Source organism: Rhinolophus sinicus, chromosome 16 (assembly GCF_057876585.1).
Source record: "Rhinolophus sinicus isolate RSI-liver-muscle chromosome 16, RSI-T2T, whole genome shotgun sequence".
NCBI lineage: Eukaryota > Metazoa > Chordata > Mammalia > Chiroptera > Rhinolophidae > Rhinolophus > Rhinolophus sinicus.
Genome location: NC_142516.1, coordinates 18,004,888 through 18,024,677, shown reverse-complemented (window position 1 = coordinate 18,024,677; position 19,790 = coordinate 18,004,888). Strand labels below are relative to the sequence as shown.

Here is a 19,790-nt window from a genome sequence, read left to right as displayed (position 1 = left end):
TCTGCCACCCTCAGCCTGTTGGCCTTGAACCTAGGGCTTGTCACTCACTGTGGCAAGATGGCTGCAGCCTCGCCAAGCAACACATCCTCACCCAACAATGTTCAAAGAGAAGAAATGGGGTATGTTGCTGGTCTGTGTCTACTTATAAAGGTGAGGAGAACTTTCTCAGAAGGCCCTAGGATATATAATTCTTCTCACATCTCAGTGGCTGGACTATATCTTATGTCTACACTCGAACTACTCACTGGCTGGGGGAAGGACCACCAGGGTGGGCTTATTCCAAGTAGGATTCAATACTTGAGGCTTGGGAGGGACACAGTCTCCACAAAAGGATGAAGCTGCTTAGAAGATAGTGGGTGGAGATAGAATTCTGTTAGCAAGGATGAAACAATAGCGTCTGCCTCTGTTGTGGGGATATCCTAGGACGATGGTCGACCAGCCCTAAGCTCTGCCTCTACTCCCTCCTTTCTTCCCTCTATCCTTTGCCCCTCACTCCCTTCCTTTCTCATTCATCCATCACTTACTGAGAGCCTACTGTGTGCTACCACTGGGTGGGTCCCAGGACAGAGCCATGCCATTGAGGAGCTCCAGTTGAGTAGGTGCATGAGACAAATATATAACCTGATGTGAAATGTTATGCTAAGAACCAAGCAGGATGAGGGTTGTGTGTGGTACAGCTGTGAGAATCTGAGGGGGGATCCTGTGAAGAAGGACTTTCCAGAAAGAGGTGGTCACAGGCATGAAGGCCTGAAACTCTCCTACGTCATCAACTGCTTTGTCTCAGCGGCAGGAGTGTCTCAGAACTCAACATTAATGGCCTGTTTTGTACAGCCAGTGGTTCCAGACATATCATCAGAGAGACTCTAGTGATCTTAACTTGCCATAGTTCTCACATCTGGAAAACGGGTCTAATTCTTCCAAGGTTGGCTGAATGAATCGAAGAATGAGGAGATAGATTTGACTCTCTATACCACGTTTCCCCGAAAATAAGACTGGGTCTTATAGGTAGTTAGACATTAGTGTGGGAGGCCCCAGCTTCTCACCCCAGGCCCTGCACTGACTCAGTGTGACCTTGAGAAAATCATATATCCTGTCTCTGAGCCTCAGTATTCCCACCTGTAAAACAAGGGAATTGGGTCAGATGACTCTAGGGTCTCTTCCAGGCCTGAATTTCTTTTGGTGCCCCCACATTTGGGGTCAGTCATCAGCGCCCTACAAAGTAGACTTTGTATATCTCATGGTCCTCGGCCACCTGGCCCAGCCCTGAGGAAATAAAGCCAGACTGGGGAGTGGAGAGAAAATCTCAGGGAGATGATCTGGGATGCCCAGACAATGGGATCATGTGCCCAGAGGATGGGCTCTCCTGGATAGTGGCCCAGGAGGTTCCCTGGCCTCATCCCTCATTCCTCTTGATGGAATGATTGGAATGATTGTCTATGGGCTCTTGGCAGCTGCCAGGCCAGCGTGACCTGGCTCCACAGGCAGAGCCCAAGCTCTAGGAGACAGGCAAGCCATGATAGCAGCCAGTTGTTATGGCTCCAGCCACCTCCCCTGGAGAGAGGGACCAGCCTGGCACGGGTAGGATATCTATAGCACCTAAAATTGGGCCTGCCCCATGGCATGTGCCTAACAAATATGTGTTCATTGGTGAGGGTCATGATATAAGAAAGGAAGCAGGAGGCAGGGGGAGCCAACCTGGTCTAATCTGGCAAACTTTACTCTCCTTCATCTATTCATCCCTCCATTCACTCATTCCATCTTTCACTCAGCATTTATGGAGTGCTTCCTATGTGCCAAGCACTGTACTTCATGCTGGTCCCAGAAAGTCAACATGGCAACTGCTCACAGCAGGGGCCACAGCTTCTATTTGCTTGTGATCGGTGCCCAGTTCAGGGTCTGATGCATGGAGCATCTCCCAATTGGCCAGGAGACCAGGTAATGAGGGCCTCTATTATTAGCATGTATTGTGTGCACATGCGGGGCCCAAATATGAAAGTAAGAGCCGTCCGGGTGTGCCCAGCAGTGCAGGGAGGGCACTGGGGAAGGTTGGGACCAAGACTCAGTCTAAGACTGTAAAGGCTAAGACTGGGATCTAAGTTCTCGTCCCGGTTCTGTAGCACCAATTAAACGAGTCTGACTTGAGGCAGGACTTCCTGACCTGTGTTCTCTGTCTGTCTCCTTATTGGCTTCCTCCAGCAGACCACAGCACTTCGAAAGCAAGAAAGCACAGCCTGGCACACAGAGCGTTCTCAGAAAAATGTGGTGGATAAATCGATGGGGATTGATACCTTGGCCATGTGCAACCCTCTGTTCCGCAGGCTGAGACTTCACTAGTGATTCATTCATAAACGTTTATTGAATACCTACTATGTGTCCACCATTGAAGCTCTTGAGATTAACGGTTTCTCTCAAGGCAGGTGTGCCACAGAAAGCAATGGATCCATGGCTGATCTACTTGGGCAGGAAGTAAACTATGTGGCCCCTGAGTCCCTTCCAAGCCAGGAACTTGTATCCAGAACTGTTCATGCCCAGCCACTGGCACAGTGCCAGGAAACTCCTTGGCAGGAAGATTGAGCGTGAAGAGGCAGCAGAGGCAGGAAACAAGGTCTCTTCCCAAGAATTCTTATCAGTGAGCATATCTTCTCCTTCCAGCTGACCATGAGCTCCTGGAAGGCTGTAAGCCTTGTTTCCCTCCTAACCTAGCAGATCGCAGCTCTTTACTGAGTTAGAGTTATTGGTGAACAACACTCTCATCTTCCCAAGCTCGAAGGGCCCATGCGAATTGTCATGTTTGATGCACCTATTTTACAGATGGAGAGCAAGGCTCTGGAAGGGAACACCATTAATCTTTATGGGCTCTGAGGGCTTTCCCATGACTCTGTTGGGCTGTCATTAATGGAGCACCACTGCGACTCAGATTTGGGAGTGAGAGTTGGAAAGGCCTTGTGCTCAGCCGCTGACCTTTGAGGAAATGTATCCCCTTGCCTGGAGATGACTTTGTGGACAGGGACAGGACATCACCCACACGGTGCAGTGGGCAGAATTAGATTGCTTCTCCATTGAGCTCCCCTCACTCCTCCTTCAAAACCTGCCTGAAATCTATTCCCACCCTCCTGGCCTTTTATGTGACTCTTCCACTTGAGCTGTTTTCCTCCATAGCCGCATATGTATCCAACACACCCTTTAGGAGCCAAAGCCACCTCCTCCTAGGAGCCTTCCCGGGTTTCTCTTGCTTTCTCGGTGTGCTTGACAATTCAATTTGTTCGTATCTCTCTGATTGCATCTATCACATTCTCCTTGTGTTATCTTTATGTGATTGCAGGAGGTTCTCTGTGACATGGCCATGTCTGATGTCTCCCATTCAGGCTCTCTTCCCTGCCCCAAGACTGCTGTGCATATCTTCTGTCCACATTACAAATGTGTGAGTGCTCAGAAAGCAGGACGATGTGAAAGTTTCTTTGTCTTCACTCCCATAGTGGCAGACACTCTTCCCCTAGCTTTGTACTGGGGTTTGCATGCTATAGGAGTTGAAAGAAATTCATTTAAATTATTAATGGTTTGAGTCTCTATTGTTGTCCCAGCCTCCACGCTGGTTGTGGGAACACAGAGATCTGACAATGACAACACCATGTGATGTGTGCTACAATATGGGTGTGGGCAGAGCTTTGAACTGCACCTAGAAGGGCAGAGAGGATGTGATCAGGCAGAAAACAGGATTGGGGGAGAGGGAGAACCCTGGCAGAAACAGCACAGACAAGGCCTTGAAGTATCCCAGCTTGTCGAGCCTGGGTCCAAGCCCCAGAGAGAGTGGAGCCCAGAGGCAGGACATGAAGCTGGGCAGACTGGCGAGGATCTGCTCAGAACCTCTTAAAAGTCAAGATTGGGATCTTCATGCTCAGCTGCAGACGACAGGAGTCAGACTACGGGAGTTCACATCTCACCTCCACCACTTGCCAGTTAGTGATCTCAGCAAAGTTACTTAACCTTTCAGACTCTGGGCTTTCTCATCTGTAAATGGAGATAACAAGCCTCCCATCAACGGTGACACTTAGCACAGTGCTTACCTGGGCACTCTGAGGTTGGTGAGAATGCAAAATACTAGGGGACCCCCAAACACCACCATATGCAAAGGAGTTTTATATTTAAGGGGGTGCCACAAAACCCCTAACTAATCAAGATATATAATATTTTAATGCAATACTCTAAAAATGTCAAAATTAATGCAGAAAAGAAATCCACGATGAACAAAAAATGTAAATAACGACAGGATCCGCCTAGCACAAAGCATGCAGCTCAAAAAATGTCAACTATGATTGGACTGGGAGTTCTCAACTTTCCAGAACCACTGGCTTCTGAAAACCTGCGGAAAACCCATGGCCCCTCACCCAGAAGAGTGCTCAAACACGTACAATTTGTGAAGTTTTGAGGTGTTCCTGCACTCCCTTATCCACGTGGAGGTTGAGAACTCTGGTTCAAGGCGGGGGTGCAGAGGTGGGGGTGGTTCCTCATACCATCCAGCAGCCTGTGGGTTCCCCAGCACCACGCTGGGCCTCCCTCCTGGCAGCTCTGGGTGTTCTGCCCCCTGCAGGAAGCAGAGCACAACTATGCGGCTTCTTGTTTTTTTTTTTTTTTTTCCTTGCTTGGCTCCCCCCCTTCAGCTTGGGACCTTTCCTAAAGTTTGCTGAAACCAGACACCTTGCTCCACTGAGCCCGCGTGCAGCCACTGTTTAAAAGGCCGCCTTCAGCGCCCCCTCCCCGCCCCTAGCGGAGACTTCAAAAGGCCCGGCGGGCGCCGCGGCCCCAGCACCTATGAGCCGCCCCCCGCACCCGGAGCCCGTGCCGGAGTCAGAGGACGCAGAGCGGCCGAAGTTCGAGCGCAGGCGGACCCGGCCCGCGGCGCAGCCCCGCGCGCTCATGCCCCTCCCGGTGCCATTGCGCTCTGAGCGCCCGCGCCCAGTTTAGGGAAGGGGACCTAGCACCCCCGCGCCCGAGCCCGGGGCTGCGGGACCCATGAATACAAATGCCGTTAGGAGCCCGAGGAAGGACCGACCGTCCAGCCTCGCACCTAGGGACCCAGTAAGTGCCCCGGGGCTCCTGGAGCACTGGGGGTACCGGTGTGTGTGCATAAAGGTGTGTGTGTATGGGGAGGGGGTACACATGTGGGGAGTGAGAACGGTTTGTGCTTGCGTACTAGCGAAGAACTGTAAGTGGGGGGGTGCGTGTGTGCACTTGGGGGTGTGTACATGGGGTGTATGTGCACGTGAAGGTGTGTTCATGAGAGGTGAGCGCAGGGGTGTGTACGTTGGGGGGAATCTGGCTAGGCTAGACTAGTGTGCATTTGTGAGCGTGTAAGCACTAGTGTGCATGTGTCTTCGTGTGTGGCGTCCAGAGCGCAACTGAGTCCAGACACCCCGGAGTGTGTTTGTATGAGTTTAGGAGGAGTGAGTGGCTGGGCTTGCATGTGAATGAGTGGGAGCGTGTGTCTGAGTTTGGGGTGTATGTGGTCGTGTGTGGGAGTATGTGTGTGCACCAGTGAACAGGTCCTGGAGGTGGCGGCTGAGGCGGAGGGGGCTTCTAGTGCCAGGGCTCCAACTGGGGTGTGGGTGTGCTAATTTGCCAGTGTTTGCTGCCGGATCAAAGTGTGCAGTTCTGTGCTCCAGTGTGGGATCTCAGGGAGGCTCTTTGGTGGACTCTTGCGGGGGTGAGGATGGTGGTTAAGCTCCCATTTCTTATCGAATGGAGAGGGAAGAATGAGGAGGGCGAAAACATTTAACAAGCCCACCCACTACGGTAGGTGCCCAGGAATCTGTTATCCTGGGCTCTCTGAATCTGAGAGGAAAATACGTGTGTGTGTGTGTGTGTGTGTGTGTGTGTGTGTGTGTGGTAAGACATTAGTTGTCGTTGTCATGGGAGTCTGGACACTGAGTCTTGGTCCCAGATCTGTCCCTGGAACTCAGAGTTCCTTGCAGCTGTAGTATCTGTCCCCTTTCTCCCTCTATCTCTGCCTCCCAACTCGGGGACCTCGCAAGCCAGAAGTCCCGAATCACTGAACTGGGATCATCCCGCCCCGCAGCAGTGGCCAACTCGTTCCTCTCCGTATATCTCAGTTTCCCCATCTTTACACAGGGGTGGGGGGATGTCTCGGCTGGGCCGTCCTGGACCGGCTGAAGGTGTGTCCCCGGCTGCAGCCGGCAGGGGGCAGCAGGGGGCAGCAGAGGGCGGCCCAGTGCGGGGAGGAGAGAAGGTGGAGAGCCACCGCGGGCCGAGTCTTTAAATCGCCTTCATTTCCCCCAAATCCTTCCTTTTCCTCTCCTCCCCCAGGCCAGCGGGGAGGCAGCTTCCACCGCCTTCTGCGCGCCCTCGCCCGGCCTTGCTCTGTCTCCGGGGACCGCCAGCAGCCCGCCTCCAAAAGTTTGATCATCTCTCTTTTTTTCCTGCTTCTTTTCGGTGGAAGCAGAAAAAGAGCGAGGCAGGGGCAAGCGCAGCGCCGGTGCTCCTGGGACCATGGGCCTGGCACGGGCGCCCGCAGGGTCCGGGCCGCGCTGCCTGGCTGCTGGGGCGCCCCTGGGCGCGGGGCTGCGCTGGGGGTGCGGGGACCGCGCGCTCTGAGCCGGCCTGGCGCGGTGGGGCGGGGGGCTGGCGTCCCCATGGGGCGCGCCCACACTTGCCCCCCGGGCTCGGGAGCATGAAGTAGGGGCCCGCCATGGGAGTGGGATCAGCGCAGGGGGCCCGAGGCACAACGGCGGCAGCGGCGCGCGGGGGGTGAGTACGAGCGAGGGGATGCCCCCTCCCCAGCTTCCTGCTGCTACAGCCTCCGGGAGGGCTGGGGTTCCCCGCCGCGCGGTATGCTTCCAGCGGAACGTCAGCTTCCTGCCCTGTCCTGTGCCCCTGGGAGGCCGGTCGCCAAGGGTTAACGTAGACTGCGCCCCCGACCCAGCCGGGTTGGCGAACACTGCTCGCCCTGCCCCGCCTGGCCCTGCCTGGCCCTGCCTCGCCTGGCCAGGCAGCCCGATGGCGCTGAGGCGGGAGCTGAGCTGGGAAGGGTCCGTGCAGAGCCAGGCTGGGGTCAGGGTTGGGGGTGAGTGGTGGCTCCTGGAGCAGCCCGCAGCAGGGCGGAGGGGGGCTTTTGGATACTTGGAAGAGGAGGGGTCTCTATTCCTGGCTGTCTCCATGTGTTCCGGTGTCGGTGTCCACAGGTCCCGAGCCTGTAGGTCTCCGTTTCTGGCTGTTCTTATGAAACTGTCCCCAAGTTTCTAGGTCTCCAGGTCTTGGCTTCTGCTCCTAAGTGTCTTGCACGTCTTTGGTTTCTGGAAATCTTCGCGTGTGTGTCAGTCTGTTTGGGTCTGTGTGTCTCAGTGTTTCCCTGCTTGTCTGGCGTGGAGGGGTAGGGTCTCAGTTCCTTTCTCTTTCCCGCGTGTAAAAGAAAAAGTGAGAGCCAGCATGTCACAGCAGAAAGGGCCCTGGGAGGTCACCCAGTGGAACCCCTCACTGTACATACAGATGCAGAGACTCGGCCAGAGAGGGGCAGGGAATTCCAAGGAGGGGCTTAGGCAGAACTGGGACCCAGAGCCTCTGAGTCCCAGCCTGTGGAGTAGGAGTTGTAAGAGACTGATGGCTTGCAAGATCCAGTCACTGTGTGTGGGTGTGTGTAGGAGGGAATGAAGACGGGAGCAGCCCCTGGGGCCTATGGACTGTGGGCTCATGCTCACTGCCCAGGGAAGCACAGAACTTGCTGGCTTTCCATCTTGCCCCCAAGACCGGAGGACACTCCCAAGAGGCTGGTCTAGGCTGTAGCTCCACCCCACCCACCATGCCCTGCCTCTCAGAGCTGGAATGGGGGATGATACCCCCTCCTTCTTTCTCATGTCTTGGAAAAAGCTGACTGGCTGAGATCCCCCACCCCCCACCACAACACACACACACACACACACACACACACACACACACACACACGGCACCAGTAAGCACATTGCTGACTCATTTTCTCCAGAAGACCCTGTGCCAGGGCAGATGCCAGCGGTTGGGTAGAAAAGTAGTGCCAGGCGAGCACCCCAGAGTGGGGCCTGAGTTTTGGACAAATGGGCAGTCATGCTGCTTCGAGGCTCAGCCTCTGCCTTCTCCTGTCTCACTGCCTCCCTCACCATGGCAGGGCCCCAGGTCCTGTGCCCTCTGACCCCTGCATGTCGTCTAGCTTTGCCCTTCCACACCTCTCCACAGACCACTAAAGTGCCATATCAGTTGGTGGTGGAGGACTCACACCAGGGGCAGGCAGGTTGCAGGGCAGAGAGAGCCCTTCCATCAGACGGTGTGAATCCTGATTCTGCCCTGCGAGCTTGGACAAGCCACTTGCTTCTTTGCTTCTCGTTCTGCTCATCCACAATATGGGCATCTTCATTCCCAGCTAGCAGGGTTTTGTGAGGGTTAATGGGACGGTGCTTGTAAGGGGCTTAGAACAGTGCCTGGCTTGTAGTAAGTGCTCAATAAACGGCAGCTGTTATTTGTATTATTATTCACTTCATCTTGAATGGATGTGTGAGTCAACTGGAAAATTCTGGGCTGCATCCTGTCCAGACAGATGACCTGTTTGTGTTCCCGTGGAAGAGGTGTAAGGTGTGAAGAAAGGAGCCTGGGTGTGACCGTCTGGCCACATGGGGCCTGGCTAGTCCATGGAGGCAGGTGGGAGAGGTCCACCCCTCTTTGCTGTTCTGTGTCTTTTGGGCGGCTTCCTTCCCAGCTTACCCCAGGGGTGCACAGCCACGCCTGGAGTCCTGTGAGTCCTTTTCCTTGTGTTTCAGCACCCTGGGTCTCAGCTCTGAGCTCTCAGTGTGTGTTCAAGCTGGTATGGGTCTCCAAAATTCTGTGTGTTCCCAGGTAACAAGGATGAAGGAAAAACCATGTAAACCAACTATGGGTTCTGGCAACCTAGTGGTCCAGGAGTAGCCACACTTGGTATACTGGCAGAGAGCCTTTCTCAGGAAAGGAACGCCTGGGTTCCCTTCCTGGAGGGCTGTGTGGCCAGGCTGTGTTTCCAAGGTCAGACGCCTAATGCATGGCTCTGGTTTCGGCTGCCTCCTGCCCTCTCTGGCCTCTGTGCTCTGGTCTTCCCGACATTCTGGAGCCCTGGGTTCACTGAGCCAAGGCCCACGAGTCAGTGGTGAAAACAGAAGTCTGGAAGAACAAAGCCGTGAGCCAGAGCAGGCACTAAACATTATTAGCAGTAGCCTAAACAGGATTGGAACGGGAGCAAAAGGATCGGCAGGGCCTCCTTCTGGGAGCCAATTTTCCAGGCCTGGAGCTCACTGAGATGGCTTGTCGGCTCCCCAGGCTGCATCTCTGTTCCTGTTGGTGAAGGCTGGGACTCTGGTCTCAGGCAAGTAGGAAGTCCCTGTAAGTCTCCAGTTTCTTCTCCATGGGAGGCAAGTCAAGTGAAAAGGACTGTCTGTTAGGTAGTGAAGTCAGATGTGGGTCACTGACATGCTGTGTCACTTCTTCTCTCTAAGCCTTAGTTGCCCATCCCTACAATAAGGGGACATCTGGCCTCTAGCCGAACCCAAAGGGCTTTCTCCCACTTTATAACGCCATACTATAGTTTGGAAGTTTATGGGTCAAGTACACACAGAATCTAGGTCTTAGGCTGTCAGTGGCATTTTTTGAGGTGAATGAATGGGGGACAAATACTTTTGTAACAGGCCTTCAGGGCTGAAATTCTTAAGTTAGAAACCATGGTGTTAGGAAGCTTAATTGAAGAGGAGATTCTGATCCCATCCCCACTCCGAGTCTTCTTTCTCCTGAACTTTGGGATTAAAAATATTTTCCCCCTAAGTTACCCTCTTATTCTCTACAAAGTAGTCACCTTGGCATAACCACAAGCAAGAAAAATTGAGAATGACATGTGGGGTTCTTGTGCCTTCTTCACTCCACCTGACCTGTCCTTAGCAGCTTGGGAAGCATTCTAATAAGGGTAGATGTAACATAACACAGTGAGACTCAAGGAGTGAGGGCTGGTGTCTGGAAAGGGCTGGGAAGAGAAGTGAACAGAAACTAGTGAGGTTGCTGGAACACTGGAAAGTGAGGAGCAGTTTCTTCTGAGGGGACGTTCTCAGGAACAACAAGTTCCCTCCCTGGTCCTCTAAGTTCAGGATTGCTGAATGACAGAAAGTGCAGTCAACTTCTTTATTGCAGGACTTCTCAGAGCCTTTGGTCTGCAGCTGTGTTTTAGGAACTGCCACGGCTGAGAAGCAGGAGACAGTTCTTCCCCAATATATCTGGCCACAGTTTCCTGTAGTGTCAACCTGGTGAATGTGGGAAATAGTACTGAAGAAATTGGGACCTCAGAGCCTACCAAGGTGACTTTGAAGAAAGAAGTACTTGCCCTCCCTAAGCCTCAGTTTTTGTCAAGTCAAACAAAGCTGCCTGTTATTTCTTTTCAGAGCTGATGAGGCTGCCATTTGCTTCTAGTGGGCAGGTCATGTCGGAAGGTCAGCCTGTGCTTTTCTCTCCAGGTAACCCCAGGGCAGCTAGGCATTCTGACCTTTAGTCATTGCTGGTGCTGAGCTGGAGGTGAGGCCCATGGAGGCAGGGAGGACTGGCCCCGTGCAAAAGGCATTTTCACAGCCGTGGCAGCAGGTTTGGAGAGGATGAGGAAGGACCAAGGATTATCCAGGAGCAACCCTGGAAAAAAATCAGAGGTAGGGCAGGCCTGCTGGAGTTAAGGCTTTGGGAAGACACTTTTTAAAGTCCTACAATACCAGGTAACACTCATCCCTTCTACAAAACACATTAAACATTCACTACATGCCTGCCAGGTGCTGGGAACATAGAGTGAACAAGACAGATGTGGTCCCTTCAGGGACTTGGACTAGAAAGGGAAACAAGGAAACAGACAGTGGCCACATACAAGAAACCTGCTGCAGTGAGCTATGTGCAGTGGGCTATGGGGGGTGACACCCGAGCTGAAACTGACCAGGCTAAAGAGCAGTGTCTAGCTAATAGGAGCAGCATGTGCCAAGGCCCAGAGGCTGGAGAAAGCTGTCAAGGATTCACCATCAGCATCTGAGCCTCATTTCAGCTAGTTTGCCTTATATTCTAAGTAACTGAAGACCCAACGTAATATTAGCTTAAATAGTGAGGGGAGTTATTACCTCCCATATCAAGAGGTCCAAAGGAAATGCAGTCATAGGGTTGGCTAATTCCGTATCTCAAGTGTTATCTAACACCCATGAGTCTTTCATTCTGCCATCCTCACATGCTCATGGGGCTTATTACCTCATGTGCGCAAAATGGCTGTGCACCCTCACTCAACAACAGGAAAAGGCTGGAAGAAAACCTTCTCTCTGTCCCTTTGAAACACTGTCCCAGGGGCCCTGACAGGCATCCCTCACATCTCATTGGCCACATTTGGGTCACATATGAATGCCCAAAGCCGTCACTGGCATGGCAGGTGAAATTCCCAGGATTGGCTTAGACTTATCCAGATTCATCCAATTTCCTCTGAAGTTCATGTCTCCTTGAACAAGCAGAAAGGGAGAACGGCTGTGGGGAGATAACCACCAGCGTCTTCCCCAGTGTCCAGCTCAGGATGACTATTGATCCTAATTGCAATTACACTGCTATTCAATCAGTGGGTTTGAGCTTGTTTTCCATTTTCCAAGTCACCCACGGATCTGAGAAGAACCTGGGGCTCCAGACATCAACCCCAGCAGACGGGTTTCCCGGATTATGTGATTCCTCCAAAACACTCCATCCTCGCTTTCCTCTTGGAGGTGCATCCTGGGCCTTTGTGTCCCAGCCTTAGCCCTCCCCACCTGCCCGTCACAGGTCTCTCTGACTGCATCCTGGCCAGCCATCTCTGGCCACGTGCCGCCCTCCCCTTTGCCTGCTCGAGGATCAGATGCCCCAGATGGCTTCAGGTGTCACCAGTGGCTGCTCCCACAGGAAGGTGAAATTGGATCACTGCCTCTGCCCATGTTGGCAGGAGCCTCTGAGCAGAGCATTAACTCTTCCGGTCCCCAGAATGTAGGGGCAGCAGGAACAGTCGAAGGAGCACTTGTGTGGCTGGCAGCAGGCCAAGCCCTTGACATGCATGAGCTCATTTAATCTCCACGCCTCGTCTGCAAGATAGGGAGTGTCAGCCATGTTGCAGAGGAGGAGACAGGCTCAGGGAGGCTGAGTGACTCACCCAGGTTCACACAGGTGGTAAGCAATGGGGCCAGGGTTACACCTGAGTCTGCCTGACTCCGCATCATCTCTCTTCGCTCCCATTTTCCATCAGCATAAAGCCAGCTAGGCAGCTTCCTTAGCATGCATTGGTCCTGGTTAAGTGGTCTTCTCTCCCTGCCTCGGGCCTGGAGAGTGAGTTTTCATCTATCTCTCCTGCCTTTTGAGGACATCTGTCATCCAAGCAAACCAGACTGGTCTTCCCACAGACCATTCAGCCCTGACTCTGCCACCCATTGGGCCTCAAGATCATGAGGCCATAGTACAGATGGAGAGATTGAGGCCCAGAGAGCAGCGGGGGCTGGTCCCTGTTTGCCCAGTGAGTTGACAGCAGATTTTGAGCTAGATGCTGAGTCTCCCAACGCAGGGCTTCCTGCCCACTGTGTCCTGCCCTGTGACCTTAGTTTATCATTCTGTATAAAGTGAGGTTGCATTTGTACCATATAAGCAGCTCCTGCCCTAAGAGGTTGTGCCTGGAGACCCAGGAGCATGGACTGTTCCGATGGGGTCCTAGAGCCCACGCCTTGCCTCCCACCTCCCATGGGCAAGACTGGGATGGGACTGGGGCTGGGTGATCCACTCCCAACTCCCCAGCCGGATCTGGGCCAAGGGGTGGAAGATGATGCCGCCTTTGCTTGTGTCTCCTGGTCTCTAGGGGGTTTCTCTTCACCTGGATCTTGGTCTCATTTGCCTGTTACCTGGCCTCCACCCAAGGAGCTCCTGAAGGTAATTCTTTCTTCTCTTTGTCCAGGGGGAGACAAGGCAGGACAGAAGGGATCTGAGAGGGCAGGGGTAGAGACATCCATGCCCCTATTTGGAACTCAATGCCTTGGTTTTCTCATCAGTAGAATGGAGCCAGTCATTGGCAAATTCTCCCTAGGCTTGAAACAATCATGTTTGATGTTTTGTAAGAGGTAGCAAGGGTTCAGTATAGAAATGTGGAAGGGGGATGCTTTCATTCCTCTCCAGGGCACAATGTGAGTAAGTCACTTTGGGCCAATAAGCCTCAGTCCTCTCTATTTTTCCTGGGACAACTGTGAGAGGAGGCATGGAGGCTGCAACTCTCAGTGCCCAAGCCTGTGACCTGCCCTCCTCTTCCTGTGAGATCCTGCTTTTCCCTACTGTCCCTGAGGAGCTGTCCAGGGGGCCAGGGCAGCGGTGGACTGGCTACACAGCTGCCCCTTGAAACTGAAACCTCTCCCACATCTGTTTGTCAAGCAGCCACAACGCCTCTTAAAATAGCCACCCCTCCCCCTTCTCCACACCCTCTGCTGTGTGCCGGGTAGACAGGGTAGGCAGCGGGGGCACTCCCAGAACCCCTGTGGCTTGACCCAGGGGCTAGGCAGGGTTTGGGCCCCTGGGAGGGGAGGGCCGTGCCCGGAAGAGACTCCTGCTGCCTGGCAACATTTTGTGCAAATGTCATATTTTCCGAGCTTGCTATTTCCCCCACAAAGTAGGTGAACAGCTGTCCAGAGTCCTGAGTCAGGCACTGGGGGTTGGGAAGAGGCTGGAGATGTGTGGAGCCAGGTTTATGTAATAAAGGGATCTGGCTGTGGCCAGCTGGCTGGGTCCTCGGCATTGCGCTGCATTCACTCCCCTGTCCCCAGTTCCTCATCCCTGACGGGATTCTGGATGTGTCTCCATCCTGCGTTCCAACCAGCCTGAGGGGCTCAGAGTAGTATGGTGGCTAAGAACAAAGACCCTGGAGCCAGGCAGTCAGGGTTTACACCCCAGCTGTGACTTTTATTATAAGCTGCATGACCTTGGGCAAGTTATTATAGCTAACTTTTCTGACCCTCATCTAGCTATAAAATGGGGATAATAGACAGTACGTGCTTCATAGATGACTGAGAGAATCAAGCGAGATAATGCATGTAAAGCATTTGGTACATAGTAAGTGCTCAATAAATATTAGGTACTATTGTTAATTAACTTATTTACCTGGAGAGTTTGGGCAAGAACAGGCCATCTCTATCTGCTGTGGGGCCCATAGTGGTCAGAGACTCCCAGAAGCTCAGCAAGTACCACCTCTGCCAGCTACAGGTGTTAGAGTTTTGGGGCTTTGCCTCTGAGCTGCCGACACTCTGCAGGGGAGGCCTGGAGATTGGCTGGTGTCAGCTTTGAAACCGTCCTGGAGTGGATGATAAGGGAAACCTCATCGGTTTCACCTGGCCTGGACAGTTGTCATTTCCCCTGAGCAAGTGCAAGGGGCTGTAAGCTGCAGTATGCAGGGAGAAATGTGTGCCTGCTGGGGGCCTCCTGGGGGCTGCTGAGGTGAGACAACAGATGGCTCCCTGCCCTTACCTCTTCCCTAACAAGTGGTTCCTCTGTTTTAAGTTGTTTGTAGTGAGTAGTACTTTGTGATAATAAAGGGCTTTTACGTGATTAGAGCAAAATACACTACTACTCAGACAATCCTTAAGCAGTGGATTATTTTAGCTTTGGACCTGGGGGCCGACAGAGGTGGGGGAAAGGAGGAATTGGAAGTAAAATGAAGGCCCTTGGGTCCTAGGGAGGAATAAGGGTCTTCAATCCAAGCAACTGAAATAGGAGCATGCTGCAGAGTTCTCAGAACAGCGATAGCACTTTATGGCCTGGTTTCCCTTGTCTTTCTGGCAGGAAAACTGAGGCCCGGGAGTCAGGAAGAGACTTGGGTAGAGGTACCTGGTGCAGGGCATGGGTGAGGAGATGAGGAAGACCACCGTTTCATCTCCCAACAACCCTGGGATGTAGGCAGTCTTTGTAGCTCCGTTTTACATCAGGGGGAACTGAGGCTCAGAGTGCAGACTCACAGGTGGTCTCGTCTGGCCTTCTGTCTTCAGACCCTGCTATTGAACCGTTATGCTGCTGTGTTGCCAAAACCCAGGTTCTCAGATTCTCCCAGACTGACTGTCTATCCACCTATCTGTTCATCTATCCCTCAGTTGTCAGCTGAGGGCCTACTAAGTGCTACGTGCTGCATTCAGCCCATTGCACATCCCTCACACTGGGTGATGAGGCAGAGAGCGTTCCGCATTCTGGCGCTGGGGTGCTGAGCTCGGTGGGGGGGCCTGACGACTTGACCCAGACCTCAGTTCCGAAGGCAGCCTCTCCTTGCCTGCAAAGATGGAGCTCAGAGCCAGCTTCTGCAGACACTGGCAGCTCAGCTGACCCAAGGAGGTGAAATGGCCCACGAGAGGCAAGGTCAGGATCCCTTTCCATAAACACCCTGGAAACCCTCCTCTTGCTCTGGCTAGCCCCGCAGCTGTAATTACTGGGCGGATATGACCCGGCCAGACCATGGTTCGCCAGAGGACAGAGGTTGCAGGGGTGTCTTGATGACTTCCTCTGCTTTCTCCAAAGCCACAAGGGAGGGGGTAGTCATTGGAAATATCCTTTCCCTTCCATGTAGGTAGAAGCTCCCTGGAGCCTGCTCCTGCCAAACAGAGACCTCGGGGGTGGGAAGGGGACTGGGTAGGTTCCTAAAGGTGGTAAAACCAGTCAGGCCCCCTGGACATCCTCACCAAGCTCCAGTGACACATCATCCATTCTTGTCACCCTACTCCTTCACTTATAGGACTGCTTCTTGGAGGAGATTGAGGCAGAGAGAAGGGGAAACAGGTCACATTGGGCAGCCTGTAATACTCTTAGCACTAGCATTTGGTGATTATCATTATTTTTAGTAGTAATATCTATCATTTGAAAATGCTTATTTTGTGCCAGACACGTTTTTCCAGTGTATTAGCTCATTTAATCCTCACAACAGCCTTCTGTGTTTGACACTACTATTATCCCATTTAATGGATGGGGAAAACCAAGGCACTAAAGTCACAGGGCTAGTACGTGGTGGAGCTGGGATTAGAACTCAGAAAGTCTGGCTCCAGAGTCTGTGTTTTTTACCACTATATGCAAGATCATGCAGCCAGACAGGGGATTGGTTCCAACTCTGTGCTGTCTGCCATAACCATGGGGCAGCGGGTAACAGTGGGTGGATGTCCTCAGCCACCTGTGCACCTAGAGCGGTCTGGGGCTGCAGCAGGCCCTGACCATGCCCTTTCCCCTCTGCCTTCCCTCTCCAGATGTGGACGTCCTCCAGCGGCTGGGCCTCAGCTGGGCCAAGGCAGCGGGTGGCCGGAGTCCCCCTCCCCCAGGGGTCATTCCGTTCCAGTCGGGCTTCATTGTTACACAGCGGGCCCGGCTCCAGGCCCCCACGACAGCTGTCATCCCTGCTGCCCTGGGCACAGAGCTAGCGCTGGTGCTGAGCCTCTGCTCCCATCGGGTGAACCATGCCTTCCTCTTCGCCGTCCGTAGCCAGAAGCATAAGCTGCAGCTGGGCCTGCAGTTCCTCCCCGGCAAGACAGTCGTCCACCTGGGGCCCCGACGCTCCGTGGCCTTTGACCTTGACGTGCATGACGGGCGTTGGCACCACCTAGCCCTGGAGCTCCGTGGCCGCACAGTCACCCTGGTGACAGCCTGTGGGGAGCGCCGGGTGCCTGTCCCACTGGCTTTCCACAGGGACCCAGTGCTTGACCCTGAGGGCTCCTTCCTCTTGGGAAAGATGAGTCCACATGCAGTTCAGTTTGAAGGTGCTCTGTGCCAGTTCAGTATCTACCCTGTGACGCAGGTCGCTCACAATTACTGTACCCACCTGAGAAAACAGTGTGGACAGGCTGACATGTACCGGCCCCCGCTGGGACCCCCCTTCCTCCGAGACTCTGGCGCACCCTATGCTTTCCAAACCAACTTTGCCCTGTTAGGCCTGGAGAACCTGACCACTGCCATGCCAGCCCTGGGGTCACGGCCATCAGGCAGGGGGCCCAGCGTGACTGTGGTGCCCGCCACACCCACCAAGCCCCTACGGACTAGCACCACAGACTTTCACAAGCATGTCTCAGTGGGGGACCCAGCCCGTACCCCATGGCCACCTGCCAAGCTGTCAGCCAGTGAAGTGTTTCCTCCTGTACCCCCAGCCTCTCCTGCCAGCTCCACTAAACCTGTCCAACCATTACGAAAGAGCACAGCCACCAAAATCCCCAAAAGTCACCCAATCAAGCCTTCAGCCCCTTCTCCTTCAATTACCCCTGTCAAAAGCCCCCGCCCCACCCAGAAGGCAGCTGCACCTTCCTTCACGAAGTTATCCCCACCCACCAAGAAGCCAGTGCTACCCATTTCCCAGCCAGTTCCTGCCAAAGTCACCCGTCCCACAGTGCAGCCCATCCAGAGGAACCTGGTAACGCCCAGACCCCCACCACCCAGTGCCCGACCCCTGCCCATTGCCGCAGGTGCCTCTAAAAAGCCCTTTCCCCCCGTGATCCAGACTGAGGCCAAGATGAGCAGTCATGCCCGTGAGCCGGCCCATGTCCACTCCAACTTGCATAAACTTCCTCAACTCCCTGTTTTGCCCCCATCACCTGCCCCCAGTCCTGGCTCTACCAGGACTGCTCGGCCACCAGCCACAGCAATGCCTTCCACCCTCACTCCTGCTTCAGTCCCCCCCGGAAGCAAGAAACCCACTGGATCAGAAGCCACAAAGAAAGCCAGACCCAAGAATAGCCGCCGGAAGCCTGTCCCCCTCAGACCCGGGAAAGCAGCCAGGGATGTCCCATTCAATGATCCGACAACCAGGCCCAGCCCCAGACAACCCCGGCCAACGCGGCAGACTACCCTGGCCCCTCCAGTGGCCCCAGCACGGTTCCTGTCCTCCAGCCCCTGGCCTACAAGCAGTGGCTATTCATTCTTCCACCTGGTGGGACCCACGCCTTTCCCGCTGCTGATGGGACCTCCGGGGCCCAAGGGAGACTGTGGTTTGCCGGTAAGACTGGGTGAGGGATGCATGTCGCTTGGAGCTCGAGTGGGTGACGGGCAGTTAAGTCAAGTGGTTACTCCTGGTCCGGGTGGAGGAAGAGCAGTAACTTAGAGCAGGGAGCCGGTTATAGGCAGAGTCTTGACTTGAACCCAGGTTTCCCACTCCTTCACTTCTGCTGTGTTCATGATTGTACATCCTGCTCTGGATTTGTGGTTTACTGAGCCAAACTCAAGTCTGGTGGCCACCCCCAGGTGAAAAGCACCCTGGGGCTTTGGTTGGCCCAGGCCCCAGGTCATTCTTTGCTAACCCAACTATAAAGGTCAAGTGGCTTACGGAAAAGCATGAATTGACTGGGTCCAGGTCATACAGCCTCTGAAGGGCAGCTCCTGACTCCTAGAGCAGAGTTCCACTGGCCCACCCGATTTCAGACAAAGGCCGCACATGGGTAGTCCTGAATGTGTTTTGTTTGGCACAGGCAGCATTGTTTAAAAGTATTTAATAACTTACTAACATTTTAAAAGTGTCCTTCTGATAAAAGACCTGGTGAACAGCTACTCCTGGAAGGCAGAGAGATGCAGTGGCCTGCAGGCTGTGGCCAGGTCAGGGCTGCCTCTTTAGACAGGACAGGCCTGCTCCTGTCTGTGCCAGTTCCCATATCTCCCACATAGGTCTTCCAGCATGGTCCTTTCCCTGCCTGGATCCCGTAGACATTTGATCTGTGGTCCCTGATAGTGGAGTTTGGGGTGAGGAGGGTCAGGGTGGACCCAAGCAATCAAAGAAAGGAGAAAGAACATTCCACGTGCAGGAGACATTCTCAGGGTCAATGCCTCCAACTTGCCTGAGACTGTCTCCAGGGGCAACGACCTTTCTGCAGCGGAGGCCAATTCCTCCGGGCGGGGAATGATGGGATGGAGTTTCCAGAAAGCTGGGGCCTCTGCTCTGTTCGCTTGCCTTGGCGGTGACCACCGTGTGGTTTCTCCCTTCTGGGCTCTGTGTTTGACGTTAGGCTCCCTCCAATGTGGAGACAGTGGCAGATGCTGGGAATTCCCAGGCCTTACAAACACACTTAATGAGTTTTAATAATCATTAGGAATAATATTTATTCAGCCTGTCTCCAAGGGGACTGAGGGCCTGTTTTTATTAGAACCATATTGTAGAACGTATGGAAATCGTATGCATTGCTTTGCAATTAAGTCAACGTTGTACTCAAGTCCCCATGTTCTGCAATCGGCAGGGTAGAGAGTTGCGAGCAGAGGAAAGAAGGAGGAACCCTTTATACCCCTCTAGGCTACCCAGCCTGACTCAGGCACCAGGTGCCTGGGGCCCTGATTGCTCAGTTTTCCAAGCTGTGTGGGTGCTGGCTTTGGGGTTGAAAAGGTGCAATGTCCCCTCTGACAGCGGGTGATGAGGTTCACGGTCTCCACTCTGTTGAGTGGAGGAGGCCAACCCTGCCTCTCAAACTGTGCGTGGGGTACAGAGAGGATGGCCATGTCTGAGCCAGCAGAACTGCAGCAGGAACAGTTTTTAGGGTATAGAATTTGCCTTTGGGCCTGGAGGACGCCCAAGCTGCATACTTCCCTCTGCGTTTGGTGACGTGGTTCAGCAGGAGGTGAGGCCTCCTTCCAGATATTCTCCTTGAGCTTCCCTGTGGTCGAAGGTGCTGGAGTCAACCCGTGCAGGGAATGGATGCTTATGCATCATTCAGTTCAACCCTCAGTGGGCAGGTGAAGAGCCTGGAGGCTGTGGCCAGAGAGGGCCAGGACTTGCCCAAGGGGACACAGCACGTAGG

General features: G+C 53.8%; 1 protein-coding gene across 5 annotated transcripts in view; it reads left to right on the top strand.

The window, feature by feature from the left end:
• Window positions 1-4,769: 4,769 nt before the first annotated feature.
• The window catches only part of COL27A1 (collagen type XXVII alpha 1 chain), a 135,744-nt gene continuing 120,723 nt past the window's right edge, over window positions 4,770-19,790 (top strand). For 3 of the 5 annotated variants that reach the window (XM_019754577.3, XM_019754578.3, XM_019754573.3), the window contains exons 1-3: window positions 6,241-6,762; window positions 12,872-12,942; window positions 16,275-18,007. In XM_019754577.3, coding sequence (XP_019610136.3) covers window positions 6,704-6,762; window positions 12,872-12,942; window positions 16,275-18,007 — 1,863 coding nt within the window. In that variant the 5' untranslated portion in view covers window positions 6,241-6,703. Of the gene's footprint in view, window positions 5,077-6,238; window positions 6,763-12,871; window positions 12,943-16,274; window positions 18,008-19,790 lie in introns of those variants that run through there. The other 2 variants (XM_019754574.3, XR_002139439.3) reach the window with 2 other exon arrangements.